Genomic DNA, 20,072 nt, shown 5'->3' with positions numbered 1-20,072 from the left:
CGTTTAGATATATGATTTTTAGCCCTGCAAAACCACATGGCAAATTTTGAAAAAACCTTACTACGCCTTTAATTTGCCAGAGTACGACCTGTTAGTGGTTTTCTTTTTTCTACTTGCACCCACATTCCTGGCTAGTCGGCGCAACAAATTGGCTGCCACGTTAACAGCACTCCGCCATCGCATTGCTTTAATTAACCAGCCTCATATGCTGGGTGACACCTAGAAGTATGCCATACGAATGAGAGCTCATCTGGTTGACGGGTATGTGCCGGGAGTGCCGGCATGGTAAATGACCCCCTAGTTTATCTCAGTCCCCGCAATATCCCATGGCAACTTATATGTATGTTTACCCAGCAGCGTTGTCAAATGTCTGGCAATGCTTCGCCCTGTCTTTGTTTGTCTCCTTTTCGCTGTGAAAAATATTCATTATTGCGGGCTGTGTTAGATGTTTGGGAAAATGGCACCCGTGCTTGGGTTGAAGCTTGAAAAATCTGTATTTAAATGCAAAAATAATGACTGGGTCAGGAGAAAAAGTCCTCACAACAAATTAACGAAATCAATTCGGAATTTTCATTGAGCTCTTTCTCCAACTTTGCCTTTGGGTCAGTAGCATTTAAAGCACAAGCATAAAAAAGCCACATATACATCGGTCCTTGGCCACGCATTTATGAAGTCATTCGGAATTTTGACTGGAAAAAACTTTTCATGCAAAAGGCAAAAGTTTTAAGTACTAGCTTCAATTTTATATTTCTACCCAATTTTATTAGATCCAGCGGTTGCTGCCTTAGCCTGTTGTTGCTACTGTTTGGCAAGTTAAAATGTTTGGAGAGAAATTCGGAAATTTAATTCTTCTATAAAATGTACTCGTGCTCCGACTGGCCCTCTGATGCCGTGTGAAGTGTATGTTAGCCGTAAGCGTTCTGTCTCTACACCAATTAATAGACTGTGTTCAAATAACAGTCTGCAAAGCTTTGGATAAGTGCGGTATATGATGGAAAATATTTACACAGAAGTGGCTCGATCTAGTGGAAGTACTCTCTATTGTAACTTTAAACTAAACGAGGGGGAACGTTGTGAGTTGCTGCGTACACCGCAACTCTACAGCTATACCCGATACTAAGTCAGTATGGCTCTCCTGCGGCAGACGACGCTAATATTAAACGACACGACAAGGAGTGCGTGCGAGAGAGACAGAAAATCAATCTTAGCGTGACGTCGGGTGCTGCGTAGCCAGTGCAAATTGATTTGTTCCTTTTGGCTATAAAAATGATCTGATCTGATCCAGATTCAGCAATCTGATATATATGATCATTATCTATGATTCTGCGTTTTTAGTTTTCTCGTATCCTCAATATTGTGGATGCAACAGATTTTCGTCCTTTGTGGGGGCGGAAGGGGGTGGGGCGAAATTTTGAGATAAACGTTTTATAGTGAGATCTAACAGAAGTGCGGATACCAAATTTGGTTACTCTAGCCTTAATAGTCTCTGAGATTTGTGAATATCCCCAGATTTTCATCCTTTGTGGTGGCGGAAGGGGGTGTGGCGAAATTTGGACACGAAACGGTCAAGGTCCGATATCACAGGAGTGTGGATACCAAATTTGGTTGCTCTGGCTCTTATAGGTTCTGAGATCCTTGAACTCATATTTTGCAATTGGCAAAGCCGACCCTGAAACCTGTGTGTTAGAGAGAGACAGAGCGAGAAAGAATGAAATTGTTTTCTTGATTCTGGCTATAATAATTATACGATCTGGTTGAGATTTTACACTCTAGAACATATAGTCATCCTCTACGATTCTGCGTTTTTGGCTTTGTCGTATCTTTAAAAATGTGGATGCCACAGATTTTCGTCCTTTGTGGGGGCGGAAGTGGGCGGGGCGAAGTTTTGAAATATTTTTGTAGCAGTGACATATCACAGAAGTCTGGATACAAAACATCGTTGCTCTAGCTCTTATAGTCTTTGAGCACTAGGCGCTGAAGGGGACGGACGGACGGACGGACGGACGGACGGACGGACGGACGGACGGACAGACGGACAGACAGACAGGGCTCAATCGACTCGGCTATTGATGCTGATCAAGAATATATATACTTTATGGGGTCGGAAACGATTCCTTCTGGACGTTACACACATCCACTTTTACCACAAATCTAATATACCCCAATACTCATTTTGAGTATCGGGTATAAAAAACACCGCAAAGGAGCACGGCACTCCTCCTAAAGTGCCGGAGTGAAAAGACCATCCCTCTACAAACGCATCTGGGAAACCAGTGCCCAAAAAGACGGGGAAGGAGACTAAGTCGGTCCACCGTCTCGAGGCAGCAGGCGCTGTGAGGAGAGGACCGAAAAGCCAATCGGGCCAATCCACGTCGGGGGGCCCAAGGGCGACCGGTTACCGGGGGGGCGACCATGCAGAGCGATATCGGGCTGGCGGACCCTGGGACGGGAACCCTGACAACCGGCAGGCGGCGCCTCTGCTCGAAAGATAGGCCAAGTCCAGGACAAAAGACGTGCGGCCTTCATCCTGGGCAACGACGACCCGGTGTTCCTGGCGTCTGGTGGCGAGGGGAAAAACCCTGATTGGAGTCCTAGACAGGGGCTCTAAAGACGGGCAGATCCCTAGGGACAAGTGGCACCTCGTCCCCTCATCCTCGTCCTGAACGAGGAGTCGGTCAGACTTCTCCACGACACGGAGGGCGCTGTGGACTACGGCTACAAGAAGGTAGTACCGTACAAGTCCGACTCCAAAGGCATGCAGCCGACGGTCGAGCCAGACCTGAGCCCCGGAGATCCTAGTATGGAGATCAAGCTGCGGTGTCAGACGTGCATCAGTGGTGTCGGATGACATCCTAGATGGTTACGTGTCAGACGTGAGCGATCTCACTAGGGATCTCAAGCACATCGGGGTCGCGGAGGAGCTGGACTCTTCGGAGAGCGACCACGACAGGACAATGGGAGGTGAACCTCAGAATGTCACTGATACTCCTGCAGATAAACCTCCACCATTGTAAGCAGCATGCGCTGCTCTCCTGCTCCACCTAGCCAAGGTGAGCCGACATATCCTCATTCAGACCCTGATCCTCGAAACAGGTCTCTGTCTGAGACTCCTGACTATAAGCTATACGTAGCTGACTCCGAAGGTAAAACTCGCACCTGCATCCTTGCAAAAAGAGATTTGCACTTATTTTTGCTCCCAAATTTCAGCAATGAAGACCAAACAGCAGTGAGCCTCGAAGGCCAGGGGTGCTCACTGAGAATCTGCTCCACGTACATGGGTCACGACCAACCAGACCCCCCTCCACAGGCGCTCAGGGCGCTAATCACAGACTGCGAGGCCAAGGACACCGGCCTAATCGCAGGGTGCGACGCCAATGCACACCACTGCCAGTGGGGAAGCACTGACACCAACGAAAGGGGTGAGTACCTTTTCAACTATTTACTGACCACTCAGATGGTCCTTTTAAATAGGGGGAGTGATCCCACCTTCATTATTAAAAACCGCAAGGAGGTCCTGGACCTCACACTTGCCTCTTATGAGTTACACGGGAACATCGTATCCTGGAGGGTCCTGGAAGAGCACTCCTTCTCGGACCACAGGTACGTGGAAACCGTATTCTCTTTTTCACTACCGAGACCAGCTCAATTTCGGAACCTTAGGCGGACAAACTGGGCTCGGTACTCAGACCACCTCTGTCGTGTTCTCCTGAGACTCCACCTGAGGAGGAGATCTCCAGGGAAGCCACGACTCATCTTGTTAAACTATTTACCGACGCCTGCAATGAGGCGCTCGATAAATCCTGCCCCTCTAGCAAGAGCAGAGGCCGGAAGAAACCTGAATGGTGGAGTCCGAAACTGAGGGAACTCCGGAAAGCCTCCCGAAGACTCTTCAATAAAGCTAAGGCTGAAAACGCTGAGCAGAACTGGGCCGATTACAAGGCCAGTCTGTCAGTTTACAATAAAGAACTGAGGAAAGCCAAACGCGCCTCATGGCGTAAGTTCTGTAGCGACATTGAGAATAACTCGGAAGCCTCGCGCTTGCGCAAAGTTCTCTCGAAGACTACACCCACTCTGGGCTACCTGAAGAACGCCGACCAATCATGGACAACGTCCAGCAATGAGTCGCTAAATCTTCTCCTTAACACCCACTTTCCCGGCTGCGATGAAAACAGACCACACTACATCGCGGCTCCCTCCGTTGCCTCAAGTGTTATCATGAACCTGCTAAGCCAGGAGAACATTTCCTAGGCAATAAAAAGCTTCAAACCATACAAATCCGCGGGACCAGATGGCATCATCCCTGCCCAACTGATTCACGCTGGACAAAAAGCCACTAATTGGCTCAAAAGGATATACGAGGGAATCTTCTCCCATGGATATATCCCGGAAACCTGGCTTCACACCAAAGTCGTCTTCATCCCCAAGGCAGGCAAGCCCTCGCACACTGCCCCCAAAGATTTCAGACCCATAAGTCTATCGTCCTTCCTTCTGAAGACGATGGAACGGCTTTTGGGGATGCATCTCACGGTAAATATTCCGCCTAGTCTATTCTCAGACTCCCAGCATGCCTATCGGAAAGGAAGATCCACCGAAACGGCCCTACACACGATCATATCGATCATAGAAGCGTCCCTCAACTGTAAGGAGTACACCCTGGTAGCCTTCCTCGACATAGAAGGCGCCTTTAATAACATCCTCCCGACCGCCATCACGGGTGCACTGACGGACCTGGGGGTTGACTCCCGGACGGTGAGCCTGATCGATCAGATGCTACAATGCAGGACGGTTGAGGCACCACTGGGGACGTCAACGTCCACCAGATTTGTCAGTAGAGGCACCCCGCAGGGCGGAGTCCTCTCGCCCCTCCTATGGAACGTGGCAGTGAACGAACTGCTGCGGGAGATAGAGGGGGGTGGCTGCCGCGTGGTGGCGTATGCGGACGATGTTGCTATAGCATTCTCAGGTAAATTCCCGCAGACGCTGTGTGAGTGCCTGACAAGCACTCTCATGAAGATGTCAAAATGGGCAGACAAATGCGGTCTAGGCGTCAACCCGTCTAAAACGGAACTGGTGCTCTTCACTAGGAAGTACAAAGTTCCGGCACTGATTCCCCCAAGACTATGTGGGGAAGCGCTAATCTTCAGCAACATCGCCAAGTATCTTGGTCTAATCCTCGATAGAAAGCTCGATTGGAAATTGAGCATAGAGGATAGAGTAAAGAAGGCCACAGTAGCCCTCTATACTTGCAGGAAAGCCATCGGACTAAGATGGGGAATGACCCCCTATATAGTTCGGTGGCTTTACACCACCATCATACGACCGATCATGCTCTATGGAGCGGTAGTATGGTGGCCAGCCTTAGACAAAAGGACATGCCTCAATAAACTCAGCAGAGTTCAACGCGTGGCAGAGCCATGCATAACTGGCATGCTACGCACTACTCCAGGGGAAGCCCTGGATACTGTGCTGGACCTCCTCCCCATAGATCTCATGGGAAAGAAAGTGGCAACACTTTCCGCACTCAGAATGAGAGAAGCCAGACTGTGGAAAGCGTCCGCGGTTGGGCACTCGGGAATCCTGACGAGACACCCGCAATTACCAGAGAGGACAGATTATTGTGTCCCTAGTGATCACCTCTCGACGCCTTTCCAGGTATCAATCCCACTTAGGGAGGACTGGGAGATGGGCGAACCAGGACCCGCAAATGCGGTTCACTTCTACACTGATGGCTAAAAATTAAACGGCCGCGTGGGAGGCGGAGTCTACTGCAGCGAGCTGAACATCAGTCAGTGTTCCAAGCGGAGGTTGTAGCCATCAAGGAGGCCATTTCCATCGTCTCCAAACTACTTCTAGACACGCACTTAGTGTGCGTTTTCTCGGACAGCCAAGCAGCTATTAAAGCTCTAGGCTCAATATCGTCGAACTCAGCGACTGTAAATGACTGCCGCAGGTCTCTGCACGAGATCGCAGATCAGTTAGACCTTTTCCTTATATGGGTCCCAGGCCACAGGGACATCGATGGGAACGACGCCGCCGACGAGCTAGCAAGGCAGGGTACTACAATTCCTCTCCTTATGGAGAGGGAGCAGGTAGCGATGCCTCTGGCTACGTGCAGGCTCCTCACGCACGAATTGTTCGAGCAAAATGCCAATAGGTGATGGCAGCAAACCGTTTCCTGTAAAATCTCAAGACTGATATGGCCATATCGATCGAAGAAGCGCTCAGCCAAGCTGTATAGGCTCAGCAGAGCACAGTGCTCTGCAGTTACTCGAGCCATTACGGGACACTGGCAGATTGGCACTCATGCCTCTAGACTGTCAATCCCTCATAACGACTTCTGCAGGAGTTGTCGCGACGAGGAAGAGGAGGAATCGGTTCCCCACTTCTTCTGCCACTGCCCGGCCCTTGGAAATCGTCGTCTTCGTATTCTCGGGGCCGCTTTCCTCACAGACATTTCGGACCTGTCCGAAATCAAACCGGGGACCTTGTCCAGATTCATCCAAGCCTCCGGATGGGACTGCTCTTAATTTGCAACAGCCTGTTTCTCCACGATTTTTTAGGCACTGGGAAGGGGCACACGCCCATGCGGCACCACAACGGACCTTCTACAGGTCCAAGTGAGCTTGGGAGGGTTTCATCACTCCCCCAGGCTACCGCCTGAACCTAACCTAACCTAAGGGGTGCTGTTAAGAGAGGATATTTTAATTGTTTCTATTTCGATACCATTCGCCCCCGAAATTAAACCTTTCTTTCTTTGCTCTGCTTCTTTTTAACTTAAACAGTAAGCAGTCCTAATAATAAGTTAGTCTCCCCAATTGCTACTCCTTTTTCAGCGATAATGTTTGCTCTCTGGTTGCAATCGATAGGTGGGCTGGTTACCATTTCAAATTCAGTTTCAAAAACTTTTCTTTCTTTTACTTTTCCTTGGTTGAAAAGTTAAATGTTCCACATCTTTTTTAATGCATTTAAGGGGCTGGGAATGTTTTATGTTTCAGTAGGGTACGGAATACCCTCAGCTAAATGGATGTGCACAAGTTTTGACTCACATTTTTTACTTTTCTTTCTGCGGACGGCAACATCTTGGAATAAATGTATGATACATACGAATCTCCTCACTAAAGAATGTTGTTGCAGTTGCAGCTGGAAATACTTTCAAGATGGGCCGTAATTCAGAGAATTGAACTTAAGAGGCAGCATTTATTTATTTGCCAGCTGCCGAAAAGTGTTTAAAGAACAAGTATTTACTTAACCCTCCACCCCAAGTGTTGCACTTGAGGTGGGGCCGCAGAAAGGGGCTTACAGCTGTATAATCCTTGGAAATGACATGTCAGTGGGATGGCTCAGATACCGGGATTACCGGCATATGCAAATTGAAGTTGTTTGACGGAGGGCGAGCGGTAGTGCGGGTTAGTCTATTTCTAATCCAATTTCAATTGCTTAATCTACCATGACTGACGCTTAGCGCGAGATTGAAAGATGAATGCAGACGAAAGGTTGGTCTGTGGGAAGTACAATTTGTTTGGGGAGTGTTGGCCCAGCATCTTAACGCACCAAAAAACTTAGAATTGCTTTTAAATTACGCACTCACCCACATATGAACTCGTGAACACACACAGGTACACACCCATGCAGGGAGAGAGGATCAGTTTATCAACTACGGTTGTGTTTCATTACAAACTCCAAGTTTTCAGTATAATGAATCCGTGACTGTTGTTACTACCGCGCCGGTACATACTGTGTGTGAAAGCTGGCCTCGACGATATCGATGCTTGGCTGAAGTGTCGCCTAATTTATTTTCCACCTGGTGGCGACGACTGACAAATGAGCTGAAAATATCCGCCACGTCCTGCCATTGTCAAGGACTTCCAGTGGGAAGTTGCCTATAAATAAAATTTATTTTTGAGCGCAATGCAATTACTGATTCGAAAATCGATTGATACCAGCAAAACACTGAGACATTGATCACTTCCAATCGCCTAACTATTATTATTATTATAATCAGCTGACTCCCGCGGTGCTGCCAACCTGTTTGGTTTTCGTTGGAAAAGTGCGCGTGGATTTTGAGCGGTACAAAAATCATCCACAAAAAACTGTAAAACAACGCGCAGAAATGTTACTTAGTTTATGCTTTCATAAAAAATGTCAACAAGACTTAATTGTTGCTTTACACAATTTGAATGGGCAATATCTGCAGACTTTAACCCCTTAAATGATCACAACGGGCCGAAACCGGCCTAAGTGTGCTGGGCTCCGAGCGAGCTTGGCGGCCGTCTCTACCTAACCCCTTAAATGTGACATTCGGTTTTTGCAATCCTAATACCCCCGATTAACCCTTCAAAGCTGACAGCAAAGTATATGGCATGTTATCGGAAATCGACGCGTGGATGGACGCCGAAATTTACAAATAATTAGATTGAGGCGAGTTAAAAATGGAGTACGTGTGCCGCGTTTGCCTGGTTGGTTCCGTACCACTTGTGGACATTTTCGCTGAAATTTGCGATGTTAGATTGAACCTATATAAAAGCAGCCCCGCCTGTATCATCAGCAAGTTCTCACCTGAGCATTCTGTGGTACGCGGGGACTCGATGCCGCAGTTTATTTGTCCCTCCTGCATTCTTGGAGTGCAGACTGCATATCGGTTTAAGTTGTTATTGGACAAAAGCTTTGCAAATTATCAACAACGCTTGTTATCAAACAATGTTATCAATGAAGAAACGTACACCATCGAAAACAGCGATGAAAAGGAGGATCGCATGCGTGCAAGTGAAAGGCATGAGATTGAGGCGGTGCTCAATAATGCTATGTTGCCCGAGACGGCGGACGAGTCGGTTGAAATTGACAACGAAGAAGAAGGCACTTACACATTGAGGAATCCTCTAAGGAACTTCGCTGATGATCAGACTCGTCTGCAGATGAGCGTTTCAATGGATACCCATGACATTAACAAAATGGAGCAGATGCACAAGCTGGCTCGGGTGGCAGAAGCAGAGGCTCACATGCACAACAAGAGGTAAGTATTACTGAGCATAGCTTATATGTACATAAATTATAATTAATATTGTCCCCAGTCGTCACTGTGGCAAGTTGCCGTTCCCTGAAGTGTGTGGCAAAGGATTCATGTCTGAGTGCCAGCTAAATAGACATGAAACCAGTCACAAGAACAAGCAGACGTCCGAACTGTAAGTACATAATATGCTTGCAAAACCGAATCAATGCTAGTTTTCTCAACAAATCAGCAACACGAAACCTCTTGGAATTAAGAACACAATTAATCGTAGTCCGTTACCGAAAAAGAAGAAACCAGAGTCGGTGGAGAGTGATTTGGAAGTGCTTTCCAGCCGTGATACCTCTAGTCGCTCAAGAAGTCCACCGTTGCCAAAGATGTACGTTTTCAATTATATCGAATGATTAAATAGACATTAAATAGTTTTTTATTCACAACAGCAACGACCTTGGCAGTGATATCTCAGGCCACACCAAGAAGACCCAATCATTGTCAAAGTAAGTTCATCTTTTGACCTAATGGGGTTTCTTCTTAACCTGTATTTTATCCCAAACCAGAAATCTGAATTTTATGTGCGATGAGTGCGGTAGAATATTTTCGTTCAAAGGAGGCCTGAAGAGACACGCTCGGTCTCACACTGGCGAACGTCCTTTCCAGTGCACGTATTGCCCGAAGAAATTTACTCGCAATGATAACCTGAAAAGGCACACTGGTGTCCACACTGGCGAGCGTCCTTACCATTAATCAATGCGAAAACAATTTGAGGCCAAAGCCTGGGCTTCGGAGACATGTTTGTAATAATCAGGCGAGGGTGCTGCCAGAAGGAAGAATACATTTCTGACGGAAGTTTTAAGCTGGAGATGCTGAGAAGAAAAGCGACTGACAAGTTAAGTTAAACTGAAGAAAATATGCTTGAAGAGCGTTTGGTCGTACGTTTGCCTCGTGAAAAATTTCCATCGAATCTTTACTTTTGTTCTTTTTAATTTTTGGCAAATTGACGATGAAAAACGATTTATTTAAAAAACATTTTAATTAATTACAATAACATTACATTAATTAATAATTCTTTTGTAACGTTTACCCCCTTGTCAACTGGCTTTTATTGGAGCACGGCTTGAAGGCGTATGGCCTCCTTAAGGTATGCCAGCGGACGGTCTGGCGATGAGCTCCTTGGAGCTCCCTCGTCCTCGATCGGCTCTGGCTGCTCTTGGCCTTGTCGCCGCTGCGAGCCTCTCTATTCTTCGACTCCCTCTGCTTCGAGTCACACTCGTGAGACTGTGCGTGGAAGCCAGGCAGTCGACGCAGTAGCCCAGCCGCCTCCCTGCGCGTCGTCGATCGGCCCTAGTCAAATGGAAATGTCCCTTTTTTTACCCTTCCTGGTTTTGATCCCTTCTCTGTGTCAGCAGGCCTGTCACGTCAGAAGGTGTGCGAAAGTTTTTGGCGCTTCAACTTTGTCATTTGACAGAGACAAAAAAGTTAGTGCAGGTCCGCCTAACGCCAGTGGGTGATTTTAATGAGCTTTTGCTTGAGCCCGAGAGAACAAAAGTTTTGACCATAATTAGCTCGGATTGGGATGTATGAAAAATACAAATTGCATGTCTTGAATAAACTTTTGCGGAACTCAAGAGCTGTCGTTACATTCAGTATATTTAAAAAAAAATTCGGGCTCTCTTGATAGGGAAGATCACCTTCTATAGACAAATCTACTATGGCACTACTATGTGGAATGTATGGATTTCTGGAATGTTGACATGCCTGAAGAGGCCATATCAAATTATTTTATTAAGAACATTTAGATAAGCTACCGCAGAGACGGAAGTCTGGCCCCCAAAAACTTTCCGACAAGTTGCCGACAAAAATTAACAAGTGCCGTCGAGGTGGAAAGGATGGAGATGGAGCCCCACACCGGGGAGGCAATCGTTGTCTAATAGCAGTAGCCTAGACAAAGTTTGTTTCGCCTGCACTGGAACGTGGCAAAACGCAGCTGAAGAGCTACTTCAGAACTTTAACATTTTTGGTAATTAGCTTCGTTTATCTGCATTGCACTCGCAGTCTCGACAGAGCCAAAGCCTGGGCCACCGACATAGCCAGACACTTCTGGAGCTTCTGAAAATGAAGTGCTTTCTCTGTAAAATATATTTAATTAACTTCTGTTGGACAAGTTTATTGAGTGTCGGATCATGTATTTGATGAACACTTGTCTCTCCAATAGAAATGAGACAGAATATTAATTTTTGTCTATTTTTCCACCATTAAAATTTCTGCTAAATAATATTTGTTCATTGTTGAAATCCTTGGAAATTTGTTGATATATATATGCTCTTTAAGTATCGTATAGCATAAGCATTGAACATATTATTGACGCACTCCGTATTTGGTATTCAAGCAAATACCCATTATCCTCGTCACACACCTGAGATGGAATTTCTCAGGCACAGATTTTGCCAGAGAGCACCCGAGATTCAGATTGAGTGCTTCAAGCTGTGTGTTTGCCTCATAAATAAGTCAAATACCAATATTACAGATTGATAGATAGATGGGGAGACTGAGAGCGAGAGAAAACATTAATATCGCCCGGAGTTACAATTTCAATTTCACAGAAACATTTCTGTCACTTTTTGTGATTTGCCTTGGGTGATAAATACACCTTAATTTGCAGCTTAATTTTTGGAAAATATGTAAGCTTATTGCCCAAATTGAGATTAATTAATCTGTCACTTAACGAAATAAATAAATAATTTAATCGATTAGCTTAAATTTCGGATGGTTTCTATTAAAATCTACCAGGTTATCTTCACACTCGTTGTATTTGGTCTTTTCCACTATTTGCATTAAGTTTGCCTGCCACATAATGCTACCACTTTCATTCGGTGGCATCTTGGAAACCTGTTAATATCCCCCTGAAAACTTTCGATAAACGTAACAGCAGGATAAGGTGTGTTCAAACCGTAGTCTACTTGAGTACTTCTTTAGCGGACCTGCGTGGCAAAATGTGCAATTCCTTATCCTTATTCCATTTTCTTTCTTTTTTTTTTGGTGGCCCTGTCTACACCGTCAAAAAACCAATAAATTTGCATTTAAGAGACAGGCGAAAGGGCGCAAAATGGAGAATGGGAAGCATTTAAAAATTAATTAATTCAATTGCAATGCGACTCTCGTTGCAATGTTCAGCAGGTCCGGTCCAGTACGGTCTTTGGCCACGGCATCGGCACAGAGCGCCGTATAATTTGTTCCTGTTCTTTGAATCCTTTTTTTGTTCTATCTTTTCCAGTGCTTTCTTTTGGCCTCTGCCTGCTACCAATGTATCTCGGGATCCCTCTGTGTGGAGGAATGTGCGTGCGAGGGGCTCTGTCATTGCTCTTTCGAGGAATTAAATTGCATTTCAAATAGGCAACGTTAATTGTATAAATAATTCATACTGACACGTACTTTGCAATTGCGAAATTTATTGGAACAGGTGTGAAAGGGTGTAATGTAATAAAGGCATGTTGACTGTAGTTTCATTGCATCAATAGAATTTGTCGCGGGCTCATTTGCATAATGCAGGGGATAATCTGACAGGAGAACTACCAATGACGGGAGCACAATGTCCGAGTGTATCCTCGAACTGTCAGCTATCAAATATATATTCTAATCAACACAAGTTAATTAACAAATTTATACATTTACATGGAATATAGGGATGTAAATTGCAACCAACCCACATGACATCAACAGAATGAACTTCGTTCGTTAAAAAACTTTGAATGATCACAATACAAATGCACAGACGAAAGAAAATTACTTCCAGGAAAATGTGTATGAAATGGCACTTTACAATCATTTTTATACCCGATACTCAAAATGAGTATTGGGGTATATTAGATTTGTGGTAAAAGTGGATGTGTGTAACGTCCAGAAGGAATCGTTTCCGACCCAATAAAGTATATATATTCTTGATCAGCATCAATAGCCGAGTCGATTGAGCCCTGTCTGTCTGTCCGTCTGTCCGTCCGTCCGTCCGTCCCCTTCAGCGCCTAGTGCTCAAAGACTATAAGAGCTAGAGGAACGATGTTTTGGATCCAGACTTCTGTGATATGTCACCGTTACAAAAATATTTCAAAACTTCGCCCCGCCCACTTCCGCCCCCACAAAGGACGAAAATCTGTGGCATCCACATTTTTAAACATACGATAAAACCAAAAACGCAGAATCGGTGAGGATGACCATATATTCTACAGTGCAAAATCTGAACCAGATCGTATAATTATTATAGCCAGAATCAAGAAAACAATTTCATTCTTTTTCGCTCTGTCTCTCTCTAACACACAGGTTTCATGGTCGGTTTTGTCAATTGCAAAATATGAGTTCAAGGATCTCATAACCTATAAGAGCCAGAGCAACCAAATTTGGTATCCACACTCCTGTGATATCGGACCTTGACCGTTTCGTGTCCAAATTTCGCCACACCCCCTTCCGCCCCCGCAAAGGACGAAAATCTGGGGCATCCACAAATCTCAGAGACTATTAAGGCTAGAGTAACCAAATTTGGTATCCGCACTTCTGTTAGATCTCACTATAAAACGTATATCTCAGAATTTCGCCCCACCCTTTTCCGCCCCCACAAAGGACGAAAATCTGTTGCATCCACAATATTGCACATTCGAGAAAACTAAGAATCAGAGATAATGACCATATCTATCAGATTGCTGAATCTGGATCAGATCAGATCATTTTTATAGCCAAAAGGAACAAATCAATTTGCCGTGGCTACGCAGCGCCCGACGTCACGCTCAGACTGATTTTCTGTCTCTCTCGCACGCACTCCTTGTCGTGTCGTTTAATATTAGCGGCGTCTGCCGGAGGAGAGCCAGACTGACTTAGTATCGGGTATAACTGTAGAGTTGCGGTCTCCGCAGCAACTCACAACGTTCCCCCTCGTTTTTTTTTGAGCCCGAAGGATGTATTTATTTCCCTATATATTAATAGTATGTCTATATATAGTGAAAAATCTTTTGCTGATAATCAAGTATATCTGACGTCTGGTAGCGAATCAACTTGCACACTTGGCCATAAAAAAAATTCACATTTTTCCTTGGGAGCTGTCAGTCATATCCTTATAAATTCACGTCGATAAAGGGATTAAACCCTCATCATCATTGCCATTGACAGGCAGATGGCCTTGGTCTGGAGCTGATTCTGTTGATGTCGGCTCGACCTTTAAGCTCTTTAAATGAAAAAAATTTGACAGATGCCAATCGGAATGGTCTTCAAGGAGAAGGTCACTCGTAGCAACCTTTGCGGCCCGCTCTCCCGTTTACGTGGAAGTCAAGCATTTTTTCTCTCTGCTGTTCTGCCATTTCTACTCAATACTATGATTAGTCGGCCCAATTTCTGTTAATGTTTCGGCTCCTTTTTTTGCGGGGATTTCTCCTTTTTCGGTATTCTCGCTGATTTCATTGTGATGGATCCAAACCGGCCTACCCCGGACTCCTTTCATGTTATTTACTCTACTGTAAAGCATTCCAAATTGAAAGTTAATTTCCATTGCACAGAAAGCCGCAATTATCTGGCTTCGCTCCACTCATAGAGCCCTCCCATTAAGAATTGCATTCATGAAGTACCCATATAGCTCTGGGCTAGAGCTGTTAGAAGAAATTAAAAAAAAACTATTATTTTACGCTAAATTGCATTCACCAGCAAAACAGTTTCATTCAACGACATTCGCACAGCCTGATAAATGGGCTTTCTGGCAACCGCCAGACGGATAACCATAGTTTTTGCAAACAGTTTTCCCTTCCGGTCGTCTCTTTCGGTTTTCCCGGCATTCTGGTAAATTTGTGTGCAGTTCATCAGACGGCGAGGCCTACGCCTCATTTGAGCCAAAGTATTGCAGGACAATAGGACCACCTCGAAAGCAATAACAATGACAGCTATGAGTTTTGTCTGATGCTCAGGAATGTCGATGGCGAGGAAAAAAGTTGAATGGATGGCATCCGCGGGACACGAAACATTCGAAATCAATTAAACGGGGAAATGGAATGGTGGGGATTGATGTGAATGGTGGTGAGGATAGGAGGTGCAACTTTATCGAAGGGAAATGACTGATGCTCTTACCTGATATTGTATGCAGATAGAGTCTCATCTGAAAGAACAGAAATATTTAAATTAAACTATATATTTACTTAAACCACACAACATTTGAAAGAATGTAATCTGCAATGTTCCATTATTCATTTATCAACCATTCCTTAAGGTCCTTTAAGATCACTTCAAGCATTAAGTTGGCCAACAAAATAAATTAAATGAAAAAACGGACAACTTAAAATCATGGGAAAAGTGAATGAAAACCATATTTTGTACACGAAATTGCCCTCAACGGCAACAAAATCTTCAGACGGATAAATGATTGGACAAAGTGAACCAACCAGATGGATGCGGAAGGCAAGACAGTTTGTTACAGGCAGGATACTTTTGGGGAGTTCATTGTGGGAGATGTCTATGGATCATTGAGGCCAACAATACGATGATAGTGACGAGCTTTTTTTGTTTCAGTTCCTATTTTCCCTGAGAAAATGATTGCAAATATGGAACGCTCTTTAACCAATCACAAAATGGTAGCCCAGGAGACAAAGAACTTGCGCTGAATCGTCGTGATTCAGGCAAGTTTGCCGTCTTCATTGAATTACATTTTGCCGCTGTCAGAGCGTGGACTACAAATGTCAGTATTAGACAGCTATTCATGCCAGCCAGCCATCAAGTTGGCCACTAATGAAAGTCGCTGCCCATAAACAAACATCAACGGCACAGCGGAGCCGACGGAGCGGCCATCGGGTTGCCCAAAATGCAGTTCGTGCCGGCCACAAAATTGCATTTTAGTTTGCCTCGAAAATTTACGCTCTCAGGCCTAGCATCCTCTCTAAATGAATTTCTAACCCCAAAGGATGAGTGGGAAGGCAGACCGAACTGACAGTTGAATCTAGTGTGTGGAGTTGTTCATTCTTTGCACTCTTGCAGAGGGTATTATTATTCTGACAAGGTGTTATGCAATGCATAAAATGATGTACTCATTTCCAACATTAAAAAGTACTTTTTCAATACTTACAATTCGTCGCTCAAAAAGGTCAAGAGTGCATCATTACAGCATATATCCATGAATGATGCTTGATTATATCATATTAGACCAAAAGGCGTTTGAAGAGCATGTCTCTTTCAGGAACATAAGATCTGCAAGAGTATCAAAACTTCGACTCACAAAGCTTGCCTCTCATTCCAGTTCTGTTTTAATTAAATTTGTGCCGTGTTATTGCCCTAACCCTCGTCACATGTGATAACTACCACTACGATTTGTTAAACAATTTAAGTAAATCAATGAGAGGCACAAAGCCCCATTATGTGGTCGCGATTTCTCTGTTTAATTACAGCATACAATTTTTCTATACATTTATATTTAATGTACAATTTATTTGAATTTATTTCCGCTTTATTGGATAAATTGTCTCTGCTCCTTGACAAAATTGTTTTCTAAATTACTTTTGGGTAGGCCCCAAGAAAAAATAAGTCAGGAAATGAACAAAGAAATTAAATTGCAAGACAGAAAAAGATATAATTTTGCTTTGAAAAGGAAACTCTTCTGATTTGTTCTAAAAGAGCTTATGCCTTTTTTGGCAACTAAAAGGAAGAAGTTTTATAAGGAGGTTTTTTTTATAAGACGCTTAAAAAGAATATTGAGAGTATCGTTTTTTTTTTCTTTTGAAATATTAGATTTATAATAATAGTTAGGATTGTCACACAAATTTTATTTTAGTTATATATAAAATAAAGTCGATTCTTTTTTAATAACAAATAATTATATTGCGATACAATCAAAATGACATTCAATTTGAACAAAATTTATTAATTAGTGAAACGCTTTATTCCAAAGGCCCAGAGACCAAAATCAAACTGAGGCAGAAATAATGAGGGGCAAATTAAAATTTAATTTTCAACGAGACAGGGCAATATTTTACTCAACTCTCAAAACTTGAATTAAGTATTTTCTTCCGCGGCTGTGTGAGGGAAACACTCAAGTTTTGACTGGGGCCCGACGGAAGACTCATCTGTTGACAACTTTGACAGGCATTTCACGCCTCAAGACCGAGGTTTTGTACACTCTTAAAATTTGTATATGAATAAGTTCGAAGAGAAAGTTTTGCTGGAATTTCTGGTGGCTGTCAGACGAGTGCCAGAGGACCGCAGATGGCCACCAAATGGCGCCAATAATGAGAAGGATGGAAAAAGAAGCTCCCTTGGACTGTGTGTATTTCCTGCTGTGAGAATTTGAGTGGGTAAACTTTTCAGCAAGCAACGTTTTAAGCAACGGAACTTCCCACAACGACGGATTATGGACAAGTGTCTGAGTCCAAAAGACTCACCAAAAGACTGACCAAAGTCCAATCCATAATTACCATTATTTATGACGAGTTCAAGTCAAAAACTGGCGACTTTTCTTCTCCATTCGCAAAAGAAAAGCAGAAACAAAGAACGGAGATCCCAATAAACAAACGAAAAACTTCAGCAACTTGAAGTCTTTTTAATGTCTTTAAGCGAAGTATTTAAAAGACCCATAAAAAGCGTTTTAGCGATTGCCTCTGACATGGCCTTTTGTGGGCTGGCTGTTCATTTTTTTGCTGGGCAAAAAGGCTGTGCGCAAGGGAATGGTTTATGTATACTCGTACAACCGAATAAAAAACGCCTTTTGTTTTAATTAAATTAGGGCAAAATTGGCTTCAGGCGGTGGCGGTGGCAGTGGCACATAATCACGAAAATCGAATCAATGAAAAGGGAGCTCCTTCTGGCTTACCACCAAATGATTGCCAATATATTTGGGCACCGCATGATAGTCTGCAACGCAATGAAAGTTATTTGCGGCTGATACTATCGATTGGATGTGCTATGGATAATCACTTGAAGTTAGATTTTTCCACTTACTTGTTTGAGATTGGAGCAGTTAAAGATCATATTGCCTTTTATCGAATTTAGGCAAATTTTTTTACAATTAATGAAGAGGATACTTATAAACTATATTCTCGAAATACTTCAAAATTCAAATTCGATTTAATAAAGTAATGCCCAAGTGATTTCTGAATCCCTTATCTGCACTCGATAAAACTATTTTCTGCCTTCGCTAAATTAAGATTTAAATAATTCATTTTAATTCCACTTAATTTGCGGCAACACAGAAGGATAGACCAATCCCAAGCCAGGCCATACAGGGGCGCCCCATTTGTGCATACAAAAGGTCGAGGATGGATAAATGTGCACTTAAACTTCGAACCCGAGATCGCTAGAGGTTGGCTGTCATTTGTCCTGCCTAATACGGCATGTAACCAAAGTCATTAGGCATTAACTTGGCCATATCCAATGGGATATGGGACGGGTAGGATATGGGGTTAGGGATCAGTTCGAGGTCGAGTCCCTCTTGAGGAAATTGCGTGAGGGCTCAAGAACCTGCCATGGCAGAGGCAATCTCACACATGTTTACATTTAATCCACTTTTATTGAAGCCCTTTGGGGTCACGACCATACGTACCCTAGGTTATTATGCTGATTGTGTTGACACACTCTCCGGTTGTTGTTTGAACGTATTTCGGAAGGCATCCGGCCTCCCTATAGCAACTTTTATGTTTGTGCTGAGCTTGTCACTAAATATTTTATAAGCGCTTAGGTGAGTGTGTGTGTCTGTGTTAACAAACACCTCAATAGAAGGGTCCTGCCGTCGGGTCCCAAAATAAATAAAAATTCAATTTTAGTTTTACACTCAGCCACGAGGTCCATTGAAATCAGAGTTTGGTTTGGCAGTGTGGCAATAGCACGTGCCAAATGCGGGTCTGTTTTCATCGGTCCAAATGGTCAAACACTCCTGACCTGACATCTTATGACAAATTGATTACTCTGTGCCAAAGTTTGCACAAAAATTGTTCAACTTTATTCAATGCAGATCGCACCGTCACGCACCAAACTCTTTGGGTCCAATGAGAGTTTAAAACCAGCCGAACTGTGACTTGCCACAAAGAAGTATTGTATTTCTGGTAATGAAAGTGGAGAAATGAAGCTGGAACCCTTTGACGGCATTTTGTTGGCTGAAAAAGTACATTTCCAGTGGGATATTCAATGTGTCGTGCGGCTTCCACTCAGATGAATGACACAGGGAAACCCGCCCACAATTGTTTCCGGAAAGGGACGTGCAAAGCTTTCAAATTCCAATAGGGCTGCCAATACAATACATCAACTGTGTCCCTTGATGAGAGTCACAGAGCAAATTCTGTCTTTACTTGCAAGAATCATTCGTTCTTCCGTTCTTATTCCTTGTCTTGAGTTGAGTGTAATCTTTCATCACTTTGACGAACTCCTAAGTATTAGCAAGAAAACATATTCTACTGTGCAATACTTCTCTGCCTTTCCTCTTCTCTGAAGTTAGGTTGAAAAAAACGTTCTGTTGACGGAGAGCGAATCTGTCTGTCTGTATGTTTACTTTTATGGCAACAATTTTTTCAGATTTATACTTGGCTTTTTGTTTTATTTTGCCATTCCACTTGTTAGCTTCCTTTTCCGTTTTATATTGCATCTTTTTCGAGCAGAATATGTTTGTGCACGATGCTCAGTTGCAGTTGCAAGTGGCATACGGCTATATATTCACATACGCGTATGCAGATGACATGCTGTTAAAGTTACATTGCCTTCGTTGGTTTAACAGGTCACGGAAATTACAGATACTATTCAGTCAGACTACAAAGACAAATGACTACATTTTGCATTATTTTATTTCATCCTTTGGTGTGAATGTGTATTATTAAGAATGTTTTATATAGCGCGAGTAAAATTTGTTCTATTGAAGCTAAAAAAATACGTCCGTCCACTCCTCTTTTATTTATCGTATGATTGAAATGAAAACATAATAGATTCGTACATTTATAAAATTATTCAATCAACTAATTTCATTTAAAATTAAAATTCAATTATAATGTACCATAAATTATACTTGAACTTTTTATAATATACATAAGTGGTTTATTAAATTCTAGATTAAAATTTATAAACATTAATTAGC

At 43.4% G+C, this 20,072-nt stretch overlaps 1 protein-coding gene and 1 long non-coding RNA gene across 2 annotated transcripts; one reads left to right on the top strand and one right to left on the bottom strand.

The window, feature by feature from the left end:
• Positions 1-8,277: 8,277 nt before the first annotated feature.
• On the top strand, positions 8,278-10,048 carry LOC108164083 (zinc finger protein 189). The gene is made up of 5 exons (XM_033394149.1): positions 8,278-9,010; positions 9,069-9,179; positions 9,237-9,383; positions 9,445-9,501; positions 9,562-10,048. The coding sequence occupies exons 1-5, from the start codon at positions 8,430-8,432 to the stop codon at positions 9,746-9,748; spliced, it is 1,083 nt and encodes a 360-aa protein (XP_033250040.1). The 5' UTR covers positions 8,278-8,429; the 3' UTR covers positions 9,749-10,048.
• A 4,206-nt stretch (positions 10,049-14,254) lies between these two features.
• Positions 14,255-16,205, bottom strand: LOC117189134. Its single transcript, XR_004473205.1, has 3 exons — positions 16,089-16,205; positions 15,101-15,128; positions 14,255-14,628 (listed from the first exon to the last, which is right to left on the bottom strand). It is a non-coding gene; the product is annotated as an uncharacterized LOC117189134 (long non-coding RNA).
• Positions 16,206-20,072: the final 3,867 nt, after the last annotated feature.

This window comes from Drosophila miranda, chromosome 4 (genome assembly GCF_003369915.1).
Source record: "Drosophila miranda strain MSH22 chromosome 4, D.miranda_PacBio2.1, whole genome shotgun sequence".
Taxonomy (NCBI): Eukaryota; Metazoa; Arthropoda; class Insecta; order Diptera; family Drosophilidae; genus Drosophila; species Drosophila miranda.
The sequence above is the reverse complement of the archived record's forward strand: the minus strand, read 5'-3'. Positions and strand labels throughout refer to the sequence as shown.